Raw genomic sequence first — 15444 nt, 5'->3', positions numbered from 1 at the left:
ATCGCTCCCCTCTCCTGTCCCATGGAGGACGTCGCCCTGCGTTCATGCTCTGCCGAGGACGTCGCCTCGTTTTCATGCTCTGCCGAGGACGTCGCCTCGTTTTCATGCTCTGCCGAGGACGTCGCCCCGCTTTCATGTTCAGCTGAGGAAGTATCTCAGCCTCCCTGTGCCGTTGTGGAAGCCGCCCGGCCTCCTGGTTTTGCTGGGGACATGTTTTCCAGGGGGCCAGGACCACCCGATGGAGGACGTATAACTTTGGGCGCTCCGGGAGTAGCGCCCTTAGGGGAGGGTTCTGTCACGTATCAAGAAACTCTGGACTCCACTTCCCATCAGCCACTGCACTGCTCTAGTTGTCACATGACCACCTGCACCTGATTCACGTTTTGGTTAATGAGCACTCGTGTGTATATAGTCCTGGTCTGCACTATGTGTGGGTCTTTCGTTGTCTTAGACTGCTGTGTTCCATGTTTCTTGATCTTGTTAGTTTATGTTTAGTTTTGCCACAGTATTATGTTAAGTTGTCTTAGACTCATGTTGTTTATGTCTCAATGTTTTGTTTCATGCCACAGTGTTTTGTCAAGTTGTCTTAGTGTCTTTGTTTCTTAGTACGTTGCTTCAATAAAAGTCATTATCTGCACCTGCTTCTGGCTCGACCACGACTCGTGACACCTACATGTGACAACAATCTCCCTAATTCTTCATATCTCTAGGTTAAGAGGTAGGGTGGCAAGACAGAAGCCTTTTTAAACCAAAATAAATAAATGAATCAATAAATAATACATCCAATCTCCCAAAACCATGTGGAATAATGTGTTATGGTCTGATGAGACCAACTTTTTGGCCATAATACCAAAAGACATGTTTGACAATTTTGGTGCAAAACATTAAGGCTTCTGCTAAAACACTTGCATTTGACCCAAAGCCAACCTTCAGATCAACAAAGGAATGGCTTCACCAAAACAAGATCAAGGTTTTGGGATGGCCCAGCAAGAGTCCAGACCTAAATCCAATCAAAATTTTGTGGGGTTACCTGAAGAAGGCTGTGCACAGGAGATGCCCAGACAATTTGACAGTTAGAATGCTTTTGCAAGGAAAAATGGCAAAATATTGTCAAGATGTGCCAAACTGATTGACCCTTATCCAAAAACATTTAATGCTGTGATAAAATCTACAGGTGCTTCAACTAAGTATTAGTTTAGGGGTGTGCAAAATTATGCAACCAATATATTTTGTTCTTTTTCCTAAAATGATTCTAATTGTTTTTCACTTTAACAGGTGAAAATTTCACAATAAAGGTAGAAGAGGTTCTGACATTATTATTTTTTTTAAACAAAAACTCACCATTTTAACAGGGGCGTGTAGACATTTTATATCCATTGTATGTATGAAGATTATACTGATGGCTATACTGATCCTCCTCATTCACCTTTTGCTCCATTTCACTAACTTTCTTTTGCATTTGTACCACTTTCATCTACATTGTAGTGTTACTTAGTGAAAAAGCACAACCACTTGTTCCACCATCTTATAAGGAATATATTTCCTTTCCCATTCCTCATGCTGTCCAAAGCCATGTTGATTTGACGTCACTCAAATCAACATGGCTTTGAACGGCATCAGAAATAAACAAAATAATACTTCTTACCTTTAAATGAGTTATACTGTATATGCAAGTATTAGCTTTAATAAACATAGACATATTTGCTTGTTAGATCTAAAACACTGACTATACAGTTCGCTGTTTGAGAAAGAAAATATACTTCACTCATTAGAGTTAGCTGCCTAGCTTTTTGCTAAAAAACAAAAAACGAACATGGGAGCGTCCATTTTCCCAGTTCGTCTGTCAAACATGCCGAGATTGAAAATAATGCAATTCCAACCAGCAAATTATTGCCTAGGATGTAATACTAAAAAAAAAATAATTTTTTTTTTTTTTTTTTTTAATCTCAGCGTGCAATGTTTGGGAGAAGTGCAGGCTGAAGGAGGATTTTATCAAGTTAAGAAAGCTGTATTTTTCATATTGGCTATAATACCATTTATGGATGTTTAATTAAAACTTTAAATATGTATACAGTGGTTCTTGAAAGTTTGTGAACCCTTTAGAATTTTCTATATATCTGCATAAATATGACCTAAAACCATCAGATTTTTAAAAGGATTTATTTAAATAAAACAGGGTGCTCACTCACACCTGATTGTCATCCCATCCCAAAACATCTGACTCTAATTTCACCTTTAAATAAACTGCTAATCCTAGAGGTTTACATACTTTTGTCACTCACAGTAGTTTTCCTGAGTTCATAAATGTACAAGTATAATATTTTTGTCTAATTTGTTTCAATGGGTTCTCTTTATCTACTTTTAGGACTAGAATCTGATGTTGTTTTAGGTCATATTTATGCAGATATGTAGAAAATTCTAAAGGGTTCACAAACTTTCAAGCACCACTGTATATAACATGTACAATCTCAATTAGAACATTTTGAAAATCATCTTAAAACAATTCAAATCATGATAATTGCCCAACACTAGTTCCGGTCCAATAATTTTATATTTAGTACAACAGCACTGGGATATTTCACTGTTTTTTATCACTCTGCTTGTCTATGTTCAATAAATAAATTTCCAATTCTAGCAATAGTTCTTTACACTTAAACTCTTACTATACTTACTATGGGCTGTCAGTAAGTCTGTGCATTGTCTGGCAACACAACACTATCAAGCTGTGACTTTTCTGGGAACTATTTGTGTTGATGGAGCAAAAATAAACAAAATATTTGACCATATTGTGTCAGTTACTGCATATTAATTTCTTGTTTACAGAACTGTTGTATAAAAGCAATATCACACTCACAATCCTGCTGTAGCCTTGTTCCTTCAGCAAAATCACAGTCAGGCTGATATTTAGTACAACAGCACTCTTTCTTGAGCGATAATTGCTCATTAAAAAAAAAAAAAAAAAATCAAATAGGGTGAATCCATGCTGTTACATTACCTCCATGTCTTATTTTCATGTATACTGTGTCTTTATAGCTAGCTAGCTAGATAGATAGATACAGTACTTTATTGAATCCTGAGGGATTTTTTATTTTATTTTATTTTTTTACAGTATAAGGAGCATCACATTACAAGGACACTCATAGTATCAGACAGTAAGCAATGTAAATAAAATAAAAACATGAAATAATTAAGCATAAAGTGATCCACAATAAGTAATGAATAAGGAACGTGATAATAATGATAATAGAAGAAAGAGGCAAGTGATCAAAGTAAAGTGATGGCCAGGGAAATATGTGCCAATGATGTAATAGATTAGTCAAATATATAAATAATTACAGTGCAATTGAAGGATGCAGAAATGTTGTATTCTTGTTGTACCCTTGCTGAATGGTGGCTAGATCAGTCTGGAAGGGGTGTGAGACATTTTCCATCAGTACGTTTACATGGACAACAATAATCCAATATTAACCCGATTAAGACAATACTCTGATTAAGAAACTACCATGTAAACAGCGATTACTGATGACCTTAATCCGACTAAAGTCATACTCGAAGTAAACACAAATCGAATTAAGACATGTGGAGTATTTCTGTTTTAGTTGCATTATCGAAGTGGATTATAGACATGTACACACCTTATTCACACTATTAACGTCGTGTGGGAGTTTTCACCGCATTGTGTGACAGGACACATACACATACGGCAGTACTCAACCGTTTCACGGCAAACAAGAGAGCACGGCTGCGTCCGAAACCGCGTACTTACCTACTATATAGTAGGTGAAATACATGTATCTCGGCTACTATATAGTAGGTAAGTACACGGTTTGGGACGCAACCCATGGCTTCAAGCAGTCGTCTATTAGCACGTACAGCATGACAAATAAATAAACTGCACTTGAAGCTTTCATAAAATTAAAAATAAAAACATCCAAAACTGTATACGGTACCATAATGAAGACGAACTGTATGTTGATACGTGAAATTCTGGAGGGAACGTCGGATGGTGTGGCGTGGGGACGTAATGACGTGTGCCGTTAATCGGTCTATGTTCTATAACATGTAAAACGGGAACATGAAAGGAATATTCTAAAAACAACTCATGTAAGCACCTTAATCAGAATATTGTCTTATTCAGAATAAGGTCAATAATTAGATTACTGCTATCCATGTAAACATAGTCCATGATGAGCAGCAGTTTAGCCAGCATCCTTTCCTGCTCAACTGATTCCAAGGAGTCATACTATTGGATAGTTCCAATAAACTGTCCAACCTTCCAAAATAGTTGTTCAGCCTGCTGATGTCTCCTGCTTTAACGCTACTGCCCCAGTATACTGCCGTGTAAAAGACTGTGCTTGCCATAACCAACTGGTAGAACATGTGTACGCTGTTTTAAAAAAGTGAATATACCTTGAATAAACGAAAAGTTATCTAGTATTTTGCATTATGAGATTATTATATAACGAATTTTAGGCATATTTCCTAAATTTCAAGCTTAATAGTCTTTTACTATTTGGCATATAAGTATATGTACATAGTTAATGTACACATTTACAAATTCACACATCTTACCCAATTTCACACATACTACCAAACATTAAGAACATTACCAAAAAAAAATTAAGTCATGTAAAATATAAGGCAAACAGCACTATACTGTGACTTTTGATTGAAAATATAAACTCACAGCTGAGTTGAGCAGCTATTGGCATTTTTTGGAGAAATTTTAATTTATGCTCTAAATTCATTTCAAGCCAATGAGCGCATCTAGGGGAAAATTACCCCTTCTAATATGGCGACCCCATTGACGTACCTTCTGCATATACGTTATTTTTCTTACCCGTATTTAGACAAATCCCGCCTCTTACAGCGTCATGGGGCTTGGTGGAATACGGGTGGAAAACGTCAGGCAGCAGGAACGTATATTTCCTGCAGTTGCTGTGGCCGTGTCGCTGTTCTCACATAGTCAAACATGGCAGGAGGCAAAAAGAGAACTGCTCGCCTGTCCGCATTTCAAACTACAGTCAACTCCATATGGCAGGACAAACATCTGATATTGTTCAAACCGGAGTACACTCTCCTGGTCGCGGCGGTGCTCTGGTGTGTGGAAGTCGGCATCAACGTGTGGGTCATTCAAAAAGTAGCATGTAAGTCCCGTGCTAGCTAACCGGCTAACAGACAGTGCTAACAGACAGTCTATACGTACACGGTGATGTTATGGCGTCAATTTTAAACCATAAGTATCGTTGGTCGTAAGATAATAAAATAAAAAAATACACGCGCATCATAGACCTGAATACACAATAAAAAAAATCGAACAAAGTAAAAAAGAAAACAAAATAATCAGAATTAAAAACAAAATTGTGCTTTTCTTGTTTAATTTACTGTTACTTGCGCCTTCTGCTATTTTCTGCTAATAATTTTATTTTATTTTCATTCACACTTCAGTTTTCTTTGCCCTCGTTCCAAGTTTTTCGTTTATGATTACGAAAAGAGTTTCATGCAAATCAGGTACGGGATTAAAGTCTTTTTATTCCTTGGTGTTTTACGGCAGTTGGCATCCAAATTGTTGTATTACTGCCACCTACTGTCTTTCTTTAACTTTCATCCATCCATCCATCCATCTTCTATACCGCTTTATCCTTTTCAGGGTCGCGGGGAAACCTGGAGCCTATACCAGGGAGCATCGGGCACAAGGCGGGGTACACCCTGGACAGGGTGCCAATTTCTTTAACTTAGTCCTTGTTAATTAAATTCGTCCACGCAGTCCAGTACTCATTAGGAAATGAATCAAATATTTCCTTCCTTTATCATTATTTCCACATTCTATTATACTTCTAATATTGTACTCTTCTATATCAATTCTCCTTAGCTGTTCTTTCTTGTGAATATCTCCTGAATGACATAAAGACAGTGTTTAACTGTCTCCTCCTCCTAATATTCATAAATCTGTAGGATGTTTTCCTATGATATGTAGAGTTTTAGTTAGCTTGCAATTACTTATCCTTAGTCTACTTATTATAACTGGCTCTTTCCTTTCATTTTCCCTCTCTCTTACCTACTATATTTTGAACTCTGTACAGATGTTAGGGATGCACAATTATTGCCAAAAACGATAATCATGTTTATTTTGATCAATACTGAGATCATGATTATTCATTGATTTTAGGGACAACATATGTTTATTGCACTTTCACATTTAAATAAACAGACCACTGCTTTCACCTCTATGTTGTGCTACATTCCTGCTAATGAACAAATCTTTGCATCAAATTAGACTGGTCCTTAAAGTGCATCATCTCATAGAAGCAAAATTTAAATAAAATTGTACCCAAAATATAGGATAAGTAAAAAAATAAATAATACCATCAACCAAATGAAAATATGCAATCAAATATAACAATATCCAACCAAATGAAAACAATTCAGGCCTATGCAGAAAAGGCAATAACAGTGTTTACAGGAAGAGAGACGCAGCCAAATCACCCAATAAAGAGGTGCAGGGATGATGTCATTTTGTACCAGAACCCAGAAGTTAGCATCACACTGGTTCCCTAGACAAAATCCCAATAGGATTTCCCCATAGGCTTTTGGATTATCGCAAAAAATAGGCTCTGTGATCAACAAAAGTTTACAATACTAACATGTTTTGTCCATCAAGATAAATTTCACAAATGAACACAACTTTTATGAAGTTTGAAGCCTAAATACAATCGGCAGAAATAAAGAGCAAACCGTATGCTATAAACAAACTACACCACAGTCGCGTGACTTCAACGTCACCATCACCAAGCTTCCGATAACTTTTGCAAATTTTATTTAAAAATATTTTCCATAATACGGATATATACTGTGGATGAATCTTCATCCACGTTTTTTTGGTAATTGTGCACAGCATATCTGAACCAGTTTATCTGCAAAGTTTTTTCCTGTTTGGCGTGATGTCATTTAAAGTACCCGACAATGTCTGCAGTCCCGTTTAGCAAGTTGTTAGTATTATGATTTCCCCTCATGCAAACGCTGGAGCACTCAGCTTGCTCTGAAACCCGAAGCGAAGCACGTAGCGGGAGTGCTAAAATGCTAGCTCGTTTCCAGGTTTTAACATACAAAATGACATCATCCCTGCACTATTCTATGGTGACTGGCTGTAAGGTTAGGAAACGCTTGAGTTGATATGCAGCGGAGTTTTCTATGAGCGGGGGATGAACTTTAAACGTCAATATCGCAATCGATCATGTTCATGTAATCGTGGGCAGACAAAATCATAATCGAGATCAATATTCGATTAATTGTGCAGCCCTAAGAGATGTCTCCCTTTATTTTCATGATCCCACTGATGTTCCTGTTTTTCCATTATCTGATTGTTTCATTCTGACTTTGGTAACTTAAATTTGACATCAACATGTCCCTTTTGGTGCCTCTTTTGCCAATCTATCAGCTTTCTCATTTCCTGTATTCCCACATGCGCTGGGACCCACATGAATGTAATACTTCTCCCTAGTCTGCATATTCTTGAGTTTGTAAACAAAATTTCAAACAAAAATTCTTGATGATTTGGAGTTATTCCATACTTAATACTCATAAGGACTGATGGTGTCGCTACATATTAAAATGTTATCCCTGGTCTGTTCAATCCATTCTAATGCTATTGGTGTAGCATATAATTCAACTGTACATACATTTAAGCTGCCAGATGTTCTTTTGTTGACTCCCATTTCACATCTAGGAACGAATACTGCAGATCCTGTTGTATCTGTTTGTAAATCCTTTGACACGTCTGTAAATATTTGAATGCTGTCTTTGTATTATAAGACATTGTATTACAAGTCTTTGTATTATAATGCTTGTATTTATAATATTCACTGGCTATATATATTCTACTTCCTTTAATTTTTAAAAGCTCTAGATCAACCTATGGGTTTTCCAGTAACCAAATTGGTTTATCAGGCCACACCACAGTCTCAGCAAATTCTTTATCATACGCTTCGTTTTCCTTTGCTATTAAATCGCCTGTCCATCCAAAACTTTCATTCTTTCTCTTCTGCTTCTCCCAACATATCTATAATACCTTTTTCATTGGATGGTTATTTCCATGCCCCCTTAGATTGATCTAATAGTTGGTTGTCAGTTGCCTTCGTCATAACCACAAAGGCATTTCACCTGCTTCAACCTGAAGTGCACATACTGGGGAAGTTCTTATTGTCCCTAAGCATATTCTTAAAGCATGTGCTTGTTGGCAGTTCTCTCCCATCACCTCCCATCTTTTTAATCATACCCCATATTTCTTCAGTCTCTTCAAACTCTTCAAAGAGTTTTCAGTTGAATCACAATGTTTTCCAGAATGTCATTTTTGTTTGTCTTATTGTCTTCCTTACTTCTGCCTGAGCTAGTGTAAACTGAATCATGTGTTGAAAGTTGTGTTCTTTAAACTATCTTCAATGCTTTATTCCTGTTTTTTTTTACTACTTCCTTACCTGGATATCCTTACATGGTCATCCCACCATGGTACTACTTTCTTTTTAATTCTTCCTTTAATCTTGGGAATAGACTCTGCTGCTGCCAATATTATACCTTGCTTTATTTTGTCGTCTTATGTTTCTAATCTAATGTTTCCTACTTGATGATAATCATATAATTCAGTGGAATTGCCAGGGTGTCAAAGCTAACTTCACAGAATTACAATGCTTAACTGGCATTTTAAATCCACTTGCTTTTTGTATTCAGGAAACTAATTTATCGCCAAATGATCCCTTGACCCACAAGAATTTTACAATGTTTAATGCATATTGACCAAAGTTACAACAACCAACTGGTGGATCAGCTGTCCTAGTGAAACAAGATATAATTCAGTTATATTGCATTAGATACCCAACTACAAGCAGTCTGACTTACTCTTCATAAAGTCACTACACTGTGCATACCTACATACCTCCCCAATGAAATCATTACACAACAAGAACTGGATAAACTTGTCGCTCAACTGCCAACTCCATTCATCCTCATGGGAGATTTTAACGTCCATAACCCTTTATGGAGAGAAGACCGCTGCGATGTCAAAGGAAAGAGAATGGAAGATTTCACAAACAACAATGATTTATGTTTACTAAATGATGGGACTAAAACTTATCTCCATCCAGGTCATGGCTCTTATTCGACAATTGATCTGACCATATGCAGTGCAGAGATTCTTCTAGATTGCTTGTGGCAGGTCTGGGATGACCTATGTGGAAGTGACCAGAGTTGAGTGTAACGTGTTATTGTAATCTAATTAATTTTTCTGATAACGCAGTAATGTAACACAATATATTTTAAATTTATTTAATCTGATTACATTTACTGATGTCAATAAAATTACATTACTTACGTTACAAATTACTTATTAAGAAATCAAAATTAATTAAAATGCATTTCTAAAATATATCATGTTTTTCCCCGAAGATTTGTTTGTTAGCTCCAAATAATTCTCCACTTGGAGCGGTTTGTCACTACATAACTGAATGTCACTAAAAGAAGACCGCCTGTAATTTTATATCTTCAGTGAATGGAGGCGAGACCAATTAGACAGGGTTTACAGGAAAATACATGGAAATACTCGTGTCTTATTGGCTGACGGCTCTCAAATCTGCAAAACATTAGCTCACACAGTCAGTGTGAGGAATAATGGAAATATTTTTTATTTATTTATTTTAAACCAGTAAAGGGGAAACTGAAACAGTAACATCCTCTGATGCTAAGCAGGAAAAAAAGGTGTGTAAATGTCTATATGAGTTCCAGTGTACGTGTACATGATATGAGCCGAGCATAAGGAAAGATAATGTACTCTGCATGGCACTATAGCAGCTAAACTCATACAACGAACCCTTGGCTAACGATATCCAAACGAGCCTAGTTAGAAAAGTTTTATATTTTATTGGTCTGGTAGTCTTACAAAAAGTAACAAAACCCAAGGCAAGTTTTATGATAAATCCGACTTTTTCTGATCATGTTGTACATTGCGCGCTAAAATTACTGAAAGAACTGAGTTTCACTTTGTAGTGTATTTTTGTCGGTTTGATGGGTTTTGAAAGTAACGTGAAAGTAAAGTAATTAGTAATCTGATTACTGATTGCTGCAGGTAAAAACTAACGTAATCAGATTACAATTTTAAAGAAGTAATTAGTAATCTGTAGTCGATTACTTGTTTTTTGCGTAATTACCCAACAATGGGAGTGACCAATTTGTTGTCCCCTTATCATCTCCTTTACAAAAACAGATGCCCAACAAAGACCCTCAAGATGGCAGCTTAAGAAAGCAAATTGGTCTTCCTTTTAAACATTATGCAGTGAGAGATTTATTTCAATATTGCAAGACAATCAGGACCCCATAAAAAGCTTCACTGATCAATTAATTGCTATTGCAGATGAAACAATACCAAAGACATCAGCCAGATCACACTGTAAGGCTAATCTGTGGTTTTAATGAGCAGTGTAAAAAGGCTATCAAAGCGCGGAAAAAGGATGAAAGACTTTTTAACAAACATCCATCAACCGCAAACCTAACATTTAAAATCTGTAGAGCTCAAGCTCACAGGATCATTAATGAAGCAAAAAACAAAACAAAAACAAAGTTGGAGACAGTTTGTATCAAACTTAACATGTAATACACCCACGAAGAGGATCTGGAACATGGTTCGCAAGTGGGAAGTGGATCACAAATTCAACATATCAAAAATACACCAATAGAAAACTGCCTCCCTGAATTCCAGTCTGCACGAGTACAACAGGGAAGTATACCGCTGAATATCTCCACTAATAACAAGGAACCATATAATCAACCTTTCAAGATGGAAGAATTACTGAACTCTTTGAAATGCTCACACGATACTGATATTGGTCCAGATAAAATCCATTACCAATTCTTAAGGCACTTACCCCATAGTACATTATCCCTACTTTTGGAGAATTTCAACTTTGTTTGGTCCTCTGGTAAAATACCATCTGCTTGAAAAGAAGCAACAATAATTCCCATACCTAAACCAGGAAAAGACCATACTAATCCAAATAACTATCGGCCAATTGCCCTCACCAGTTGCTTTTGCAAAACCATGGAAAGGATGGTAAACAATCGCCTCGTCTGGATACTGGAATCAAACAAACAAATAATTGACTTCCAGTGTGGTTTTAGATGTGGACAGAGGACCTTGGATTAGACTAGAGTCATACATCTAAGATAGTTTTAGTAGAAAGGAACATGTCACTGTCTTTTTTTTTTTTGACTTGGAAAAAGCATACTATACAACCTGGAAGTATGGCATCTTGAAAGACCTTTTATCAAATGGGTTTTAGAGGATGATTACCCATCTTCATCGTGAACATTTTGGGAAGCAAATATTTCATGTCCAAGTGGGGAACACTTGATCAAATATACACAAACAAGAAATTGGAGTTCCTCAGGGAACCATACTCTCAGTCATTCTTTTCAGTATTAAAATGAACAGTATCTTTAATAACATTGGTCCCAGCATATTCTGCAACCTATATGTGGATGACCTTTGCATCTGCTACAGATGGAGGAACATGAGCACAATTGAAAGGCAATTACAGTTATGTATTCACAAGATTAACCAGTGGTCAATTGAGAATGGTTTCAGATTTTCCAAAATCAAAAGAGTTTGCACACACTTCTGCCTCCAGTGATCCCTTCATCATGACCCAGAATTCTTCATCAATAGAGACCCCATCAAAGTTGTTAAGGAAACCAAGTTATTAGGCCTTCTTATGGATAACAAATTAACTTTTATCCCACATTTGAAAACTTTAATTATATTCATAGATTTAAGACACTTGTTTCTTAAAGTGTTAGCCAAAGCTAAATGGGGAGCAGAGTACACTATAATTCTGCATCTTTTTAGAGTATAAATCCGATCACGTTTGGACTACGGAAGCATAATTTATGATTCTGCCAGGAAATCGCACAAACAAAAGCTTGACACAGTGCATCATCTGGGATTATGGCTTGCATTGGGAGCATTCAGAAGCCACGAGTACACTGAAGCCAGTGAACCATCACTTCATAATAGACGGTTGAAGCTATCACTCCAATATGCTCTTAAACTAAAGGCAAACATAAATTACCCAGCCTATTCCACAGTTTAAAAAAAATTTTTTATCCCCAATACATTAATCAGTATGAGAACAAATCCTAAAAGCATCAGACCTTTTTGGTATTCGCATTAAACCACATTTGGAAAACTTAAACTTGGACAATCTAAACCAGATGCACTTTAGTTCTTTACCCCCTTGGACACTAAGGAAACCAATCATCAACATGGATCAGACTCATCAGAAGAAAGGAATGACTCACTCAAATGTATACATCAGAAATATTTAGACATTAGAAATCTCTTCCCTTTTCATTTACCTATATTTACGGATGGCTCAAAAGTGGAAAATGGTGTAAAGGTGTAAAAGTACAACAAAATAATTTTATCTTCACTAGGGCTGCAACTAACGATTATTTTCATAATCGATTAGTTGGCCGATTATTTGTTCGATTAATCGGGTGGGGGAGAGGCAAGCTTTCAGTACCCTTTTTTGTTTATTTAAAATAAAATCTACAAACTGAGTGTTACAAATAAACTTCAGACTAAAACTTTACACAACTGTTTGTCCAAAACAGAAAAGAACCAATATACACACACACACACACACACACACACACGAATATATATTGTTAATGTAGGACTGTAGTTTAATTAGGTGCTTTTTGTGCATCCATAAAAATAATGCATAAATACTGCATAAATTTTATATACATACACACACATAGTGGCAAGAAAAAGTATGTGAACCTTTTGGAATTTCATGTTTTTCTGCATAAATTTGTCATAAAATGTGATCTGATTGTCATCTAAGTCAAGGGTATTGACAAAAAATAATGCCTAAAATAATAACACACAATGTGCTCTTTTGCAAACTTCAGGCATGCAGCAATGTTCTTTTTATTAAACAGTTGCTTCCTTCGTGGTGTCCTGCCATAGATACCCTGCTTGTTCAATGTTCTACGTATTGTACACTCATGAACAGAGATGTTAGCCAGTTTCAATGATGACTTCAAATCTTTGGCGGTCATTTGGAGTTGTTTCTTTACCTCGTTGAGGAGTCTTCGTTGTGCCCTTGGTGTCATTTTGACTGGGCGCCCACTTCTTGGTAGAGTAGCAACAGTCCCAGCGTGTCTCCATTTGTAGAATGTTTGCCTAACTGTAGACTGGTGAATTTCTAAAGTCTTTTGAAATCACTTTGTAAACCTTGCCAGCTTTATGTAAATCAACAATTCTTGATCATAGATCCTCTGAAAGCTCTTTTTGGCGGGGCATGGCTCACATAAGCGTGTGCTTCTTGTGCAGAGCAAACTCCAAAAGTTTGAGGGGTTTTTATCAGTCAAAGTAACTGTAGTCCACACCTCCAAACTCATTTTCTTAATGAGATTCCAGGTGTGCTAAAACCTGACTCCAATTAGCTTTTCTGAGGGCATTAACTCAAGGGTTCACATACTTTTTCCAGAAGCACTGAGGTTTTTATGGTTGTTCTCAATAAAGACATGAAAGATCAGAGTTTTTTTTTGTGTTATTATTTTAGACACATTATATTTGTGAATACCCTTGACTTAGATGAAGATCAGATCACATTGTATGACAAATTTATTCAGAAAACCATGAAATTCCAAAAGGTTCGCATACTTTTTCTTGCCTCTGTGTGTGTGTGTGTGTGTGTGTGTGTGTGTGTGTGTGTATATATGTATATATATATAATATATATATGCACACACACACACACACAGGCAAGAAAAAGTATGCGAACCTTTTGGAATTTCATATATATATATATATATATATATATATATATATATATATATATATATATATATATATATACACACACATTTATATCTATCTCTCTCTCTCTCATATATATATATATATATATATATATATATATATATATATAGCGCCATCCGCTCGACACATTGCTGTTCCGAACCCTTCCAACAAAATCCCCTCCGAGAAAGCAAGAGCCTGGATTAAAGTCTCTATTGGTCCACTGGTTATAAACTGACAGCTCTTCTCTAACCAGTCAATAAGCTGGGAGTAGATGACATCACGAATGCACAACTCTGCCTCTTACTGTTCAAACATGTCTTGAGCAGGTGAATATGGACAATCCCACACAGCCACAGGCAATCGATATAAATTTAATTGATTAACCAGTGGACCAGTAGAGGCTTTAATCCCGCCCCTGATTTGCGTGAAACTCTTCGTAATTTTTGTAATCATAAGCAAACAACTTGGAAACGAGGGCACAGAAAACTGAAGCTTGAATGAAAATAAAATAAAATTATGAGCAAGCATCAGAGTAAGTTAAACAAGGAAAGCACAATTTTGTTTTTAATACAGATTGTTTTGTTTTATATTTTTCTGTAAAGCTGCTTTGTGAGGTGGTCTGAAAAAATTGCTGGAGCTGAATTCACAAAAAAAAACCCTAACAACCAACCAAACAGAAAACCCCCTGAAAATCAGGGTTTGACCAAAATAAGTTTTCCTGGCATTACTTTGACATCTGTACTTGTGACCTGCAGAAGTCACATCAGATAAATAAGAAGCCAGTTTTATAAACAGTCAGTCCTAAAGATGTCAAAGTGTGATTTTTTTTATTTTTTATTTTTTTAATAATGATTTGATTAGGTTTTGAATAAGTTTTAAAATGATTAAAATGACCTAAAATTAAATTAATAACAAGAAATTTAGCTAACAAAACTGACTGAATTAATGAGCAATTAATTGCACCGATCCACCATAACATTAAAACCACTGAGGGGTGAAGTGATTATCATTCGATTAGCTCCTTACTGTGGCACCTGTCAAGGGTGGGATATATTTTTGGCAGTATGGGAACAGTTAATTCTTGAAGTTGATGTGTTGGAAGCAGGAAAAATAGGCAAGCGTGAGGATCTGAGCAACTTTGACAAGGACCAATTTGTGATGACTAGCTCAGAGCATCTCCAAAATGGCATACAGTGGTTAGTACCTACCAAAAGTGGTCTAAGGAAGGACAACCAGTGAACCGGTGACATGGTAATGGGCACCCAAGGCTCATTGATGCATGTGGGGAGCGAAAGGCTATTCCATCTGGTCCGATCCACTGCTTAGCTACTTTAGTACAAATTGCCGAAAAAAATTGGGCTGGCTAAGATAGAAAGGTGTCTGAACACACCGCACACAGCAGTTTGCTGGGTATGGGGCTGGGTAGCCCCAGACCAGTCAGAGTGCCCATGCGCTGACTCCTGTCCACTGCACAAAATGCCTACAATGGGCATGTGAGCATCAGAACTGGACCATGGAGTAATGGAAGAAGGTGACCTGGTCTGATGAATCACGTTTTTTTTTTGTTTTTTTTTTAAATCATGTGG

General features: G+C 36.6%; 1 protein-coding gene across 1 annotated transcript in view; it reads left to right on the top strand.

Annotated features, from left to right (window-relative positions):
• The first annotated feature begins 4968 nt into the window (after nt 1–4968).
• The window catches only part of alg3 (ALG3 alpha-1,3- mannosyltransferase), a 33885-nt gene continuing 23409 nt past the window's right edge, over nt 4969–15444 (top strand). Inside the window, exon 1 of the mRNA XM_053651265.1 lies at nt 4969–5147. Coding sequence (XP_053507240.1) covers nt 4973–5147 — 175 coding nt within the window. The 5' untranslated portion in view covers nt 4969–4972. The remainder of the gene's footprint in view (nt 5148–15444) is intronic.

The sequence above is a fragment of the Ictalurus furcatus genome, chromosome 20 (genome assembly GCF_023375685.1).
Source record: "Ictalurus furcatus strain D&B chromosome 20, Billie_1.0, whole genome shotgun sequence".
NCBI classification, from domain to species: domain Eukaryota; kingdom Metazoa; phylum Chordata; class Actinopteri; order Siluriformes; family Ictaluridae; genus Ictalurus; species Ictalurus furcatus.
This window is presented reverse-complemented; position numbering and strand designations above follow the sequence as displayed.